This window comes from Anas platyrhynchos, chromosome 18, assembly GCF_047663525.1.
Source record: "Anas platyrhynchos isolate ZD024472 breed Pekin duck chromosome 18, IASCAAS_PekinDuck_T2T, whole genome shotgun sequence".
NCBI classification, from domain to species: Eukaryota; Metazoa; Chordata; class Aves; order Anseriformes; family Anatidae; genus Anas; species Anas platyrhynchos.
In genome coordinates this window covers 6,268,839-6,284,416 of record NC_092604.1, presented here as the reverse complement: position 1 = coordinate 6,284,416, position 15,578 = coordinate 6,268,839, and the positions used below count along the sequence as shown (strand labels likewise).

The following is a 15,578-nucleotide window of genomic DNA, read 5'->3' as shown; positions in this document are numbered from 1 at the left end:
TCCAGTGTTTGGCTGCCCTCACAGTACCAAAATGTTTCCTTACATCTAGTCCGGACCTCCCCTGGTGCAGCTTTGTGCTGTTCCCGTGCATCCTGCCATTGGCAGCCAGGGAGCAGAGGCCAGGGCCTCCCTCTGCCCTTCCTCTCCTCAGGGAGTCACAGGCAGAAATGAGGTCTCCTCTTCTTTTCTCCAGACTAGACAAGCCATGTGTCCTCATAGGACCTGCCTTCCAGCCCTTTTACCAGCCTTGTTGCCCTCCTCTGGATGCTTTTAAGTACCTTAATATCCTTTTCATATTTTGGAGCCCAGAACTGCCCATATTCAAGGTGAGACTTCACCAACACTAAATATAACGGGAGAATCACCTCTTTTGACCGGCTGGCTATGCTGTGTTGAATGAACCCAAGATTGTGGTTTGCCCTCTTGGCTGCCAGGGCACACTGCTGGTTCATGTTGGGATGTTGTGAGGCTTTGTGTCCGTCTGAGGCATATCTGAAATGTTGGTTTGTGTGGTAGAAGAGTGCTCTGGGGCTGCAGCAGGGCGGGTGGGCTTCTTGTTGAACGTAAGGCTCCATGCAGTCCCTAAATCTTTTGCAGACTGCTGACCACGGGCCTTGGGGACTCTGGACTGCTGGTCCATTGTTTAGAAAGCTCTCATTTAAAAGAAGCTAAAAATGAAAGGAAAACAAGAATAAGGGTGGGAACTAGATCTGTGGTGATAGATAAAATCTTCTCCCAGACAAGAAGTATCTGAGGACAAAGCCCTTCTCTTTGCTTTGCGTCTGCACAACTCCCAGCACAAATGGGTTCCCACTTTGCCTCAAAATCAAGTAACTGTTTCAGCATGCTGCAGAGTCCAGAACTAACTCCCAGGGAATACGTACATCCAGTTGGACTCTCCACCATGCTAATGTGAGTACGTGGCTTTGAGATTGGAACTGGCTCATGTCTGGATGGCTCTGAGCATAGCAGAGTCAGCTTGTGTCTGGCTGTGGTTGACCCTTAGCAACCCAGTGAACCCTGAGAAATACTGGAGGGCTCACAGCACAGAATGAAATGCATTAATTCTCATTCTTCTCCAACAGCATGCTGCCTTGGGGGAGATGGAGGAGGCGATGCATTTTTACATAAGTTGAAGCAGTTTTTCCAAGGTCTTAGATAGTGACTGTGAAAGAACAGTGGTAAGCAGTATCTGCGGAGGTACAGGAGCAGTGAGACCTATTGATGACCCTAAAGGAAGAATACACTCATGATTAGCCTTGTGCATCATGTTTTTAGAATGCAGCAGCCCATCCTTCAGTTCCAAGTGGTTGCTCTGCATGCAGTGAGTTGTAGCCCAGGAGAGCACCAGCGAAGCCATCCAAGGGCCTGTTGTGGCACTGGAACGCAACTTTTGTTCTTAGCTCAGCTAAAATGCTGCTCCTTAAATCCAGACAAATGCAGTCTTCCATCAGCAGAGGAACTGGGAAGCTCAGAGGAGAGCCTTTCATCATTCTTAATGCATCTAGGAATGCATAGATGTATGAAGCATAGATGTTCCCCCCAAATCCATAACCGAGGTAAGATGAAGTCATTCAGAGAAGTGCTACAATTTGCACCTTCGTACGAGTTAGCAAGTGACGCACAAACCGTGCCTGAAGTTGCACAGACTAATTACAGGCGCTTCCATTTCAGTCTAGACAACTTGTGCCCAGCCAGAGAGATTCCTGATGTGTCTTTGAGAGAAGTCACAACAAAGACATGACTTCAGAGGCTGCAGGCTTTTTGGGTGTGGGGGTTTAGGCACGCTCCATGTAACACGGGAGGACGGCATGCGTGGGTGCTCCCACAAAGTTGGCAGAAAATGTTTAAGTAATAACTAGGCCTTTTCATTTCTTTTATAATCTGGCAAGCCATGCAGAGAAGGAGGTTTTGACAGGATCAGTGGGGACAGTTTGCTTTTAATGATCTCTTAGGCAGAGAGACCGACCATCTGCTGTTGCAAATCGGAGCAGCTCCATTGCCTAAAGTTACGTTACGCTAATTTAAATCAGCCCAGCATCTCCAAGACAAAGCACCTATCACTGCCTTCCCCCACCAAGAGCCAGACCCGGAGCACATCCAAGCCAGGTAGGGCCTTGTTGTGAAGGAGCAGCCCCTGCAGCCCTGCTCCCCATCCACAGGCCCAAAAGCTGGTCCAGGCCTTCTGCTCACAGCCCTCCTTTGAGCCTCCCTCTTGAGAGGCAGAGCCCCGGAGGAAGAAGCGTGTGCGACGAGGACCCCCAAAACGTGACAAATTTGGAGGGCTCAGCATGCCATTTGTTTCCTCATTTTAGGAAACAAAACCTGGCAAGAGCAAAGTGGAGTAGGGCCTCTTTTTCCATCTGCTTTGCTGGCATTGCTCCGGAGGTCACTGCCGGGGACGGAAGTCCTCACTGGGCCCCATCTGCCTTCCCTGGGCTTCCTCGTTCATGCCCACTTGGGCCTCTGACATTCTACTCTGTTTTTCTTTCCTTGAAAATGGATAGGGAATTGGGAGCCGCTGTGCAGGAACGCGCCTGTTCCCCATTACAGCTCCACCGGGGCTGTAACACGATCGTGCCTGCTCCATACCCACACAGATATTTATTTATCCATACAGGCTTTCTCCTTGTTTTCATTAAGTTAGGCAGAAAAGGTTAATCTTTCTTCTGCTAAAGCTTCAAAACCAACCAAGCTAAATAAAATATGATTTCTTTCATTTCTTTTCTAAAGGACACTCTCTTTTTCTTTTTTTTTTTCTTAAGTACCAGAATGAGGTCACAGTCAGAGATGCCACAAGAGTAAATTGAAAACAGGTTGAAAAAAAGCAAAAGGGAGAAAGACAGAGAGAGAAAACCACAATCAGAGGAAAGTGACTGGTAACGTTGCAGGGTTGGTTTAATCCAGTCTAGTAAAGAAGCTGTCAAGAAGGAGACATTGGTGCCTTTCCACTTTCGCCTTCATGCTCTTTCTAGGAATCTCCAAAGGAAATTGCAGCAGAGGTCTCCTCTCTTCTTCTCTTCCCCTTTGATTTGCAGCACCTGGGTTTCATTCAGGCTGCTCTCCATGTAGGGATGCAGCCTGAAGGTGCGGGAACGCCTCTGAAGGTCCCAGAGCTTCCTTTTGCTCCTCTAACCTTACCAAGTCTCTTGGCCTCGCTCTCTTGTTTAGTCTGGTTGAGCTTGATGCCGTAACTCCGTTGTCTTCGGTGGGATAGTTGGTAAGTGATTCATCCTGCGTGCTGTCCGTGACTGCTGGGCGCTGGCACGGATCGTGGTGGAAGGACCGAGGCAGGCTGAGACTGCGGGATGCTGCGAGAGGGGCCTGAGCCCCCTCCTGCCTCTGGTTTTGTTCCTTGGTCCCTGTTCCTGCCCCTCTTAGCCCCCAGGGACTAGAAATAAGCTACCTCGAGAGCAAATTGCCAGCTTGGCCTTGCCAACCGGCAGCTGGCTCAGGGATGTCCTCCACCAGAGCGGGCATCAGGTTGGGCTCCCCGTTATCTCTCCCACAACCATCACTGCTGAGCTGACCTACGTGCCTTCGGGTGGGCAGCCTTGGGCCAGGGGCTGCAAAGCTTCATGAAGTAGGTGAAGCAAGTCCCCCCGGCGAGTTCCAAGCATGCTGTTATTTTCCTCTGTTTTAGGGAGAGCTCTGACTCACCATGATAGCAGCATTAGTGTAAGATACGTGTTTACAAGACCAAAAAAAGTGGAGGTTTGCCAAACCCCACAGCCCTGTCTGCAGAAGAGGCCGAGGCTACAGCGTGGGGCTGTGATGGCGAGCGAAGGGAAATGCCCCCTGGGGAGAGCTGTGTCTCTGACAGTCACCAGCAGAGTGGGGACTGGTTTCCAAAACCTGCCTGGGCAATCGGATGGTTTGGGGCCCACCAGTCATGGGAAGGCAGTGGCATGGAAATTAGGGGAAGACAGTCTGGGAGGGATTTGGTGCACGGTTAGGAGAGCGCGTCCCATTGCTCCATTGGCTGTAGTCTGGGGCTCTGTGAGCAACACTTACCACAGCCGTGTTGAGCTCTGGTCTGGATTTCTTGCTACTGAGAAGTGAACACAGGTGAGGCATCCTCACAGGAACTGGTCATTTGTCCTTGATATCTGTAAAAGCTTATTGCTTTGGTTAGCGTGACATCAATTATTTATTACTATTAATGAAGGACACAGATGGCTGTCTGGTCAATAAAATATCTCCTACTCCATGGAGATGATCTACTTAGCTATCATTTACTCTGCAGAGAATCTTTGGATTCTTACTGAAATTTAATAACACGAGCTAAGATACTACAGCAATCTAGGTCTGTGCTTCGGGGCTGCTCTGGGAGGCTGAAATCCTTCTTTATATTTGCTGGCGGGGTGTGTGAGAACACAGGCCCAGACGGGAAAGAGAAGCCCCGTTGCTTTCCATCACAAGCTACTTATCCATATAATCCCTTTTATAAAATGATCAAACTCCATCTTAAGAGATAGTTAGGTTATTTGTCCTTCTCAGGAGTCGACCATCTATTCATATCCAATTTACTTTCTTGTGCCATTACTGCCCATTAGCCTAAATATTTAGTTTCCATCTGAGTGCCTGCCCCGTTGATGTATTCACAGAACCAGCTCTCTCTTCTTGGCCTTTTTATGTCTCTGCTTGTATGGTAAACTTGTGCCTTTTGTTATTTCCCTATGAAAAGCCTTCTCTCCTGCTTTTCCTGTACCTTGTTGGTGAGCACAGCTGAGCTGAGCTCTCCAGCTGGGCACTCCTCAGGGATCTGTGCGGGTTCCTTCATTGCTGCAGCATCCCAGGACCACTTCTGCCTGGTAGGGCTACATTCGTGGTCCGCCATCCTCTTGCCTCAGTTGCATCCAGCTACAAGCCCCTGGTCTAAATCTAGGGAATAACATCATTTTTGGTCCCAGGGGAAGCTTAGGAAATCTCCCTTCAGCTGCTCACAGAGCACCACGGACTGAACAAAGAGACTTTCTTGTCTGAGATGAACAAAGCTGCCGTGTGCTGTTTCACCTGGGGGAGAGCACAAGAGGGCAGCTCTCTGCACTGGTTGCAGGATGGCCGATGGCTCTGGGCACTTGATTTGTCCCTGGGCTGTCCCTTACCTGTCCCTTACCTGACCCCGCATCTGCTCTCCCCAGCCCGTGCAGTCTGGCACCAGCAGCAATCTTACTGCTGCTTACACAGGTGCAGGAATACTGCCAGCCTTGGCTTTCAGCACCTTTGTTAGCATCTGTTTTGCTATTTTTGTAACCACCTCTTTGCTTTTGTTCGACTGTAGCAGGACCAGCAAGAGAGGGAAGTTCCCCAGAGGCTCAGGACTGAACACAAAGCAACCTCTCGCTGTTGAGATTTTATTGCAGGGGTTTTGGTTTAAGCCAGGTTGACACCACATTGTTAGTCCCCATGAGCTTTGCTCCACAGCCTCCGAAGATGCCCATAGCACAGGACCTGCGAAGGTACCCGCAGAAACTTGCAGACCTCTGGGTACCCCATGGCACTGGGAGAAGGAGGTGGGTGCGAGGGACAGTTGGTTTCTGTCCTCTTGGCTATGTGAGATTGGGAATATGCTCTACGGATTTGGAGCTGCTTTTTTGGTTTTATTCTGTCTTTTAATGTTTAAAAAAAAAAAACGTCCTGAGGAAAGGCTGCTGGGAAGGACTCTGGGATTGACACTTTCTCATCCTTGGCTTGTGAGATTCCCTGCAGGGCAGCGACTGACCTCCCCGCGCTCTCTGATGCAAGCATTATTTTTACCCTGGTGTCTCACTCCAGATGGAGGCTGTTTCAGAAGTTCTCACCTAGACACAACCACATTTCTCTGAAACCCTGCAGCTACAGAACAGCGTTTCAAACCGATAGCAGGGGAGCGTTGGCTCTCCGGCACGCTAGAGTGAAGAGCGTGTCCAAGCACCGGGAGCGGCAGCGCAGGAGCACACACGCACATACGGTCCTTACGACACATCCCACGTCATCCCAGCCCCAAACTCCTGCCAGCTTTCCCCGAGGCACTTGCCTGCCTGCATGAAGGCAGGGAACGCTTCAGCTTGTCGGTGCAGCTCCAAATAGCAAAGCTGTCATAGGAGAAAGGTCCCTGGGACCAGCCTGACGTCTGCTCGGAGATGGATGGCACCAGCCCGCAAAGAGTGAGGTCCAAACGAAGCAGGAAGTGAGGTGAAGAAAGTGCAGTAATGAAAATACAACAAAACGAAACAAACACTGACATCTTTAGTAATGGTGTAGGAGCTGCCAGATGGGCTTGACCCAGGGGCCGTCTAGACGGCTTCATACAGTGGCCAGTTCTGGAGGAAGGTGCGAGATGCCCACAGCAGGCACCCATGGGATGATCTGCCCCCATGAAGTTTCTTCCCGGTCAGAGGAGAGGTTGCTTGAGGTCTGAAGAGGCTTAAAGGTCTTTCCATAGTTCAGCAGCACAATCTGGAGCTGCTTTCTCGTTACGTGTTTGTGATTCATCAGTCACGGCAGTGTCTGTCCTCGGTGACTTCTGGGGACAGGGAGTTCCCCTGCCCAACCCGCTGTCGTATGAAAAGGGATGGAAATGAGCACTGGAAATGTGCAGTAGGGTTTTGTTTGTTTGTTTAAACCATAAACCCAGAGCTAAGGGACTTGCTCAAGGCCATTCAGCGCTCACAACTTCCAAGCAGCAATTTTACAGCTGCCAACCCAACCTGCCCGCGGAATTGACCTGGGCTTTGGTACAGCCCCGGCTCTGGTAGCCAGGGTAAACTACAGAGACTGGTGACAGGGCTGCCTGAAAAACGTTTGGAAAGAACAAGTCGTGCTGGGAGCATTAAAATGAATAATTAAGGCTTGGATTCCTTTAGGGAGGAAAAGAATTTATTGCTGCTCTTTTCTCTAGCCAAGGGGGACATTTGTTACTGAATTGTGTATCTTGAGACGACGCAAATGCGGCTTGGGGGGGCTGGAGGGGAGAGGATTTTTTCTTCTACCTGGGTAATCTGGCCGCACAACGAGGCGGCCCGGGCTGGGTGTACCAGTGGGATATTTCTTACGGTCTGTACCAAGAAACTAGACTTGTGTTCCATTTCAGTAGTCCTCGGTTAATTTTGCTTGTAGAAGAAGAAAGGAAGAAATGTGCTGAGTGGGGAATTCTTCTCCTCTCTGCGCTGCGGTGTCTTGACATTTCCACGTGCACGAGGTGCCCAGCGCAGTGACCTGGGGCCAGCCCTGCTGACTGCAGCAGCTGCAGCAGCCCTCGCCCCGATTCCCATCTGTGGGAGTGAGGGCATGACCAGGGCATCTGTTGGGTTTTGGTTTTTACTGCTGGTACCTTGAGCTGGTGTAAAATGGGAATTGAAAGCAATGAGCTCCAACCGCCCGACAGCTTCCCCCGTGCGAGGAGCCAGCAGCTTGCACAGCAGTGGATAATCGGGTCCAAAAAGCTTAATAAATGGGACATTTTCGGTTTCAGCTGGGTCATGATCTAAGTGTTTAATAAGCTTTATAAACCAGGAGACCAAAAAAAAAAAAGTCTTTCAGCAGTTTTTTTATTGTTATTATTTTTCTTTGAGTGCTTGTAAAGGGGTGAATGTCCTTCAGTGCGGCTGAGCCGAGGGCTGCAGCAATCAGCTGCAGGAGCCAGCGGAGTGCACATGAAAGGGAATGCAAAGCTACCGATTTTCATCGAATGAATAAAAAAATAAACAGCACATTGCAAGCAATTACATCCACGCTCTATAAATGTCTCCTTTCTGATAATCTAACGTAGCGGAAACATATTTCACCGTGACAGGTAATTTTGGAAAAAAGACCGTCTCCTTTTTGAGAACTGAAGGCGCCATTAGGGCAGGACAGAGCTATTTCGTGTGGGTGCCCGTGCTGTTCTGGGAACCCAGATCCCACCCTTGGGTGGTGGTCCCACACATGGTGTGTGCAGTGAGCCCACACGTTGCTCGTTTGAGCTGTGAATGCACTTTTCTGCTGTCCAAGCTATGACTTAGCACTGGCCGCAGTCCTTGCTGTGGATCCCTGTTGCAGCTGACGGCCTGTGCATGTTTTCTGCTTGCTTTGTCCCCAGGCAATGTTCCCCGTACAGGCTCGTGGTCATTCCTTCCAGCCACAGCCAGCTGGATTTTGTTGCTTGCCCGTAAGCCTGTGCTGGATAAGGGTGTTCCTGCGTTATTTTGTCAATGGCCTGCAATAATTGGCATCCGTATTGATGTTTTGGTCTTTCTCGTCTCTTCGCTCTCCAGGAGAATCCTTGAGCTTTGCGGATGATTTGCTTTCCGGCCTTGCAACGTCCTGTGTGGCAGCTGGTAGGAGCCACGGAGACGTCCCCGAAACCAGCCTCTATTCGGTTATTTTCAAATGCCTGGAACCAGACGGTCTGTACAAGTAAGGAGGGTCGTGTGGGGAGGTGCTGGGGAAGGGGGGATCTCCAATACAGTTATTTAATTGTTATTTATCTTTTTGATCACTACCATGTTACACAAGACACTGGAGAAATGATGAGACTGCTGCTTTGGGCGTTAGGCTCAACCAGTGAAATGCAGAAACAGTGTCTGCCAGTACGGCACTGGAGGCACTGGTTGTCTATTGGAGACCCCACTGAAATAACTCAGATTTCCAGCAGGCTTCCAGGTCCATGCCTAGTGGGGTAGGGCTGTCTCACACGGACAAACTGAGCTAATGTGCTGAGATGGCAGCAAGCTGCCCACCCTGGCCAAATTCCTGGTGGACCGAGATGGCCAGAAGGTTGTAGGTGTGGGAGGTGTTGCTCACATCGGTTGACTCGTATCAGCAGGACTTGTATACCAGCTCAGAGATGCCCCAAATGCATCTGCCCACCATGCTGTCGATTATGTTGTGGTGCTTGGTCACATCTGTGCTGGTGTTCACTGAACTCTTCTGAGATGATGCCTTTGAGAAAATGGGATTGGATTTTCTGTTTGAACCCTATGGGAGTAGCTCGTGTCCAAAGTAAAGGGAAAATTTCAGCATCCAATTATTACTTTCTGTGTCAATACAGTATGGAGAGGGTCTGGTCAAGAGGGTAGGAATGAGCTTCCATAGGAATGGAGAGCACATGGAGGCGGATTGAAGGCAGGAACATGAAGGAGCAGAGGAGGCAGGGCAGAGCCATGACACGGGCACAGCAGCATGACCCCGTTATATTTTTTTCCCACCAGAAAAGGACAGAGGAGGCTCAGCAGGTGCAGCAGGTGCTCCATTCGAGCATCCCTTGTTTCACTGTGGACTGCCCCAGTCAGAACAGCCCTTGGCGTGACGAGGAGTTTTGCTGTCTGTCTCAGAGGCCCCAAAATGCAGAAGCAGATGGGGAAGATGTTCCCCACCCTGCAGCACTTCTGCTCCCAGGTCCAAGGGCAGCCTGCAGCCCTCTGCCATCAGGCAGGGGGACGGGGAGCTGACATCTTCAGACCCCTCTTCCTCCCGGGTACTCTCTAGAAATGGCATCTTCAGTTCTGTGGGGGATGGCAGGAGTCAGGAGGGTCAGAGAAGGAGAGAGGGAGGGAGAGAGGAGGCGAGGAGATGAAGGGGAGATGCAGTAAGCAAGAGAGAAACACCCAGGGCTTAATGTCAGAGAGACTGTAATAATTAAAACACATTTCGTAGTGAGTAATGAAACATTTTATGGGACCACAAAAGCAGTTAAAGCAAGAGCTGGCAAATGGTCTGTCAGCGAGAACTTTTTAAGATCTTGATTAATACTTTCCCTTTGCCTCCCCCTCCGCCGCCCCCCAGTTAAGTATGTTGACAGCCTCCAAAAACGGAGCAGTCTTTATTACGCATCCCTCGAGCAGGGCCGTGTCCAGGAGCGGGCTCCAAGTGATACCTCTTGCCATTTAATCATTTGAAATGTTTTCTCGTTAAATATATATAACGCGTAAATACAATTATTAATATCGCTGGAAACTGGACTGCCCTGAAAAGGTGCCAAGGAGAGCCTGGAACAACCGCAGAGCTTGCTAATAACGTGCCGCCCGTAAAATTGGTGGATTGTGAGCTATCGGCAGTTCGGCTTATGCTGCCAGGGCGCTGGGCACGGGGAGAGCTGCTGGGTTCGATGGGGAGGCTGCTGCCGAGGTGAAGGCACGGAGCTGGGAGCCAGAAGGTCTGGCTGTTCGGCAGCACGGGCTGCCAGATCATCTTCCCCATCTGCTGGGCAGGGATAATTGCACTCACCCGTCTCTTCAGGGGCTCCGTGATCTAATTCCCGATGTCTGTAAAGGGCTGGGAGAACCCTGGGTGGGAGGCGTGAGGCTTTGTCCGGGGTTGTGTCATCCCTTTGGCCAAAGCCAGGCTTCTGCTCCGCGGCGGGGGTAAGCAGAGGTCGGTGGTGCCTCGCGCCCCGGGGTGGCTGTGGGCAGCTCCTGGTGCCCCCGGGTGAGGGACAGCAGCTCTCCATGGGGAGCTGCTGCTGTGTGCAGCCCTCAAACACCCGTCCCTTGGCACTGAGGAGCTTTGGACCTGGTGTTCCTGTGGGGACAGGACGGGGGTGACGCACAGCGCTGGCTCTGTCCATCGGCTAATTCTCAGCAGGGCTTGGCGCGGCCCTTTGCAGGGCTGCACGCGCTGACACGCACTTGTACGGACACACGTCTGTGCTGGCACGTGTGGGGCACAGACCTGCTGTCCTAGGAACCCCAAAAAATGTGAGCACACACACTGCAGCACACCTTGCTCAGCATCTGCTGCTGCACGCGCCTGCACACCTGTGGGGACCGATGCTCCCGTGCTCCCCGTGTTCATGTACGCTACCGTGGGTGCATCCATATCCAGCACACACACGTCTGTTCCAGCCCGGGACCCAACCAGCACATGTTTACTTAGCATCTGTGCATTCTCAGATACATAAGTACACACATTAAATATTCTGCTGTTCAGATGTCCATACAGTTGCGACACAGCGTGAAGAAAGCCAGAACAGTGAAATGTGAGGCTAACACTCTGTTCTGAGCCCGCGCGGACATAACAACAACAGAAACACGGGCACGGGGTCACTCCTTAAATTGAATTTCTTCTGCTTGTTTCATTTGTTTCTGTGGAAAAAAATAGCTGCGTTGGAAGGCCCCGAGCTGCTATAATCCTGGTTATAGCAGCTCGGCAGGGACCTGTGCTTTTCTCCAGGCTGGTAGGTGAGCACACGGACCCTGCAGCATCAGAGCTCTTCAAAAGCAAATGCTTTTTCTTGTTCAGTAGTCTGAGGGTATCACGCAAACTGAGGAGAGGAGACTGTGAGATCATGGGAGCCTCTTCTGCTTTGTAAATGTGTCTGACGTCCTGTCCCTTTTCTTCTCTAGTACCTACGGCAATTTCACTGCTGTTGGCCACTCATTTGGCAGATTACCAGGCTGAGATCAAAGCTGGGCTTGAGCATGAAAAACAAAACCAAAAAATGCTCTACAAACAAGCAAATAAACAGCCTGATTGATTCCTCTGCTTTTGAGACTTCTGTAATTTCAAAACATAAACTAACAAAAGGAGAACTAATTTCTTTGTCCTTTGCAATTTCAGCCTGATGAAAATATGTTGCCTGTCAGCCCTGTTCTTTCCCCTGCCTGTAGTACGTAGGGGCTGAGATTCCAGTCCCTGCACAGAGGGTTTTCCAAAGGAAAGTAGTTTGTTTCAACAAAGACGTGTGTGCTCCATCGGCTGCCGTGCACACGTGGACACTCCTGCTGGTCCCACAGGTGGGGGTGCCCAAGCTTGGGATCCGTGCTACAGCCCCATGAATGCCCTCAAACACGGGGTACCTCTGATGGGCTTTGAAGAATGACAAGTTTGGTTCAAGCTCTTAAAAACAAAAGGCTTGTAATTCTTGCGGAACACCTCATGGGTCTGGGGATTCTTCTCCCAGCGCTCAGCTGGACCAGAGGCCGTCCACCAAGTGGCCTCCCAGGTGGATCTGGAAGAGGATGGGGTGAGGAAGGCAGAGGGAGAGCTGTCTCTGCGTCTGTTCAGTGCTTGGCTGGTGCAGGCCAGCCAGTCGTGTCTGAGGTTAATGCCAATCAGACCGATGGTTTGGGAGCCTGGGAGCATCGCTCTGTGACAGGCAACTCGTGGTGCACCAAGTCCCAAATGCCAGCTGGGAGAAGGGGCTCTGCCTTGTTTCGGGGGTCAAATCCAGCCTGGAGGACTGACCGTAAGGGGGTGTCGAGAGGCAGGAGACCTTTTCTCCATTAACACCAGCGACAGGACCCGCGGGAACGGGGTTAAGCTGAAGCAGGGGAAGTTTAGGCTTGACATCAGGAGGAAGTTCTTCACAGAGAGAGTGGTTGCACACTGGAACAGGCTCCCCAGGGAAGTGGTCACTGCACCGAGCCTGACTGAATTTAAGAAGAGATTGGACTGTGCACTTAGTCACATGGTTTAAACTTTTGGGTAGACCTGTGCGGTGTCAAGAGTTGGACTTGATGATCCTTAAGGGTCCCTTCCAACTCAGGATATTCTATGATTCTATGACCTTGTGTAGCTCATGACCCTGACGTAGCTCACCACCTACAAACCCAACAGCTCTCTTTGCTGCTGAGACGGGGGCTTCCCTTGTGCATCCCGCAGCCTCCCTGAGCCTTCAGCCCTGCTCATCGATCTCGGCTTCTCACCCCATCATTCTCCAGGCTCCTGGGGATGCCTCATTGCTGAGCTGTACCCGATCGGCTGCCTGAACGCAGCTCTGCCAGCCCAGCACGTTCCTTTTGGATACGTGGTGATACACCAAGAGCTGGGAGCCAGAAAGGGAGATTTTGGAAAAGGAAATGAAAACCCCCTCCAGCTCCTTATGGAGCTGTAGTGCAAACACACCAACCTCTTCCCTGTGCCACAGATACTATAATTATAGATTAGATTAAATCCCAATGTTTCACTTTATTTACATTCCTGACCTAGCCTATTCATTTCCGGTGTTTGTGCCAAGAATCAGCACAAAATTTACTGGAAATAATATGGAAGTCATCAGGATCCCTTCCAGAGCCTTTCCTTGGAGTGTGTTCATGTGCTGAGAAGGAGCCTCCAATTTGCCTTCCCTTTGCTGGCCCACATGGAGCTTCCCCAGGGTGATCCTGAACCAGCCCAAAGGCTCTGGCAGAGTGAGTTTTGGGAACAGTAGGAACCCATTCCCATGGGATGGTCAGGCCCCTCCATGGGATGGAAGTGCATTTAGGATTCTCAGACCACCACCACAAGGCTCCCAACCACAGCCAAGTCCTGTGCACCCAGCATCAATGCCTGTTGGGCCACCTCCCGCATGGCTCCTCTGTCATCGTATGCCCAGCAGTGAAAATACTTTTTTCTTTCTTTCTTTCTTTTTTTTTTTTTTTGGCAAGCTGAAGGAAAGAGGCAAAGTGGCTGAATATTGGGAACCTGCTGTAGCACTGAGAGATGGCAACTGCAGCTCAATGAGCTGAACATGCTGAAGGAACTGGCTCGGAGCGAGGCTGATTAATGTTGACTGACCTCTGCCTTATGCAGAGCTGGGATAACGAGTGGAATGGAAACCCTTGGTGCTCAAGTGTCTGCTAATGCTGGCAGCGGTCCGCCGCTCCTTATATGATACTAATTGTTATTGTTGGTCTTCCGTCAGGAAGACACATGAATGAGCACTGGAGAAATCGGAGACAGATCCCGACTAGCTCAGTGGCATGGGTTAAAACACATCTGTTACAGCCCTTGGCTGAGGCCCCCGTGTGCACAGGAGCTGTGCTGCTTCATTGAATCCACCTCTGCTGTTCCACATGCGTTCCAGCTTCCTGAAGTTGAGCAGTGCATGGCTGCAGTTTCTTCTCAAGCGCTCCTGGCTTGCAGAAGCTCAAACAAGGCAAGTCAGGAGTGGAACAAGTGTTTGCTAAATCCCAGCTGCTGGCTCCTCCTTCCTCAGCAGTGTAGGATTGCTTCAGAACCAGGGTGCCCCAGCGCTGGCTGGGATGTGGGGTTGTTTTTGCTGAAGTGAGCCCAGCACCGAGCTGTCAGGGCTTTGTGCAGCTCTCTGCAGTGGAGGTGGATTGGCCCCAAGAAAGGCAGACCGTAGGGAGGACAGGGTCAGCAGAGGGAGGAGATAGTCTCACTGCTGAGATTAATAAAATCCCATGCATGTTGGGCTCTTGCTTCCAACATGGGCTTCTTTTCTCAGCACCCTACACAGAAGCACACGTGTGGAAGCCATGGAAGACATCCCTGCTGTCATCGTGGCCCGTCGAGGTGCAGGAGGCTCTTCCCAGCTTGGCCATCTGCTCCGCTGGGTGATGCAAGCAGGTCACTTGGTCTCATCTCCATCTCTTTGTCTGCCCCCGTGGTCTGAAAGCTCAGGTTTTAAGTTGCCTCTGGCCATTTCTGTGCATGGCCCGGCCCGCGTGACTCAGAGCAGGGCCTCCAGGTGCTACTGCAATATTGCTGTCCTGACCGTTTGCCATCGCCGGTCTGAAAGTTGGGTTCGTGCCTGCATCCTCCTTCGGATCTGTCTCCTACCAGCATCCAGCCACCTGGGACACATCTGGCACCAGGAGGTGTCTTTCCACTGACCTCAGCGGAGCCTTCCTCCCCAGGAGCTGCCAAGCGCATGAGCATCTCCTGCCTTTTTGCAGGACAGGCCAAGTTATCCTCCCCAAATCCTCTGCTTCTGCTCCCGCCTCGTGCCACAGAGAGAAACAGAACAGCCTTTGTTGCCTTCCGCAACCAGCTCCTCCCCACCCTTTCCTCCGGACGTCCGGATTGAAATAACATTCTTGGTGGTTTTGTTCTGAAATCTCCTGGCACCCGAGCTTCAACCCTGGCTGGGTCCCGGCCCGGCTGCATTGCTCCTTTGGGGCGGCGGGAGGAAGGCGGGCGGTGGGGAGGAGGAGGAGGAGGCACAGCCGGATGGTTGGGGAGGGTATTGCAGTGGGGGAGCGTACAAATGGAGGATTCTTCCTGGCAGTGGTGGTGGGGTGGAGAGGAGGGGTTCGGCCCGTTCATCTGCTGGTAGACAAATGGACCTCTGCAGTTCCACCTCTTCCCATCACAGATTTACTCCCCGCTTGCAGTCATGGACTTGGATCGTATTCTTACCTCTGTGTGTGTAGAAACCTAAACTAACATAGATCGGTCCAAGTTTTATCTCATTGACTAATGGCAGAGCAAGTACAGGAGACACAATATAAATATCAGCACAGATATTGCTGGCTTTGATTTCCCTCTAAGCTACCAAAAGCTGCACTGTGCTGTGGCGCTGGAGTCATTTGTTTTGTTCTTCGGTTCTCCACATCACAGAGCACCTTTTTTCTGAAGGCTGGAAAGCTGGGGACCATGGAGATTTAATTCGCAGAGCAGCATTGGGTTTTGACACAAGGGTTTCACTGCTTGCAGGGGGTATTCCTTTTATCTCGTAGGGGAAAGTGGGTCAGGAGAAGGACAAGTGGCTTTGTTCTCCGTTTTCTAGATGGGGAAGCTGAGGCAGGGAGCAGTGATGTGACGTGCCTGAAGCTTTCCTTGAGCTGGATCTGACCGTCGAGGTGAGGGGTGTCCTCATTCAACTTCACCCAAGCCCTGATTCAGGGCAGCACTTAAGAGAGCTGCTTCTTGAGCCGGGGACTGTGCAGCAC

The 15,578-nt window shown here is 51.2% G+C and overlaps 1 protein-coding gene across 9 annotated transcripts in view; it reads left to right on the top strand.

Moving 5' to 3' along the window:
• Positions 1-15,578, top strand: part of ASTN2 (astrotactin 2) — a 331,775-nt gene that overhangs the window by 290,905 nt on the left and 25,292 nt on the right. For all 9 annotated transcript variants that reach the window (XM_072025073.1, XM_072025071.1, XM_072025070.1 and 6 more), the window contains one exon: positions 8,238-8,379. In XM_072025073.1, coding sequence (XP_071881174.1) covers positions 8,238-8,379 — 142 coding nt within the window. The remainder of the gene's footprint in view (positions 1-8,237; positions 8,380-15,578) is intronic.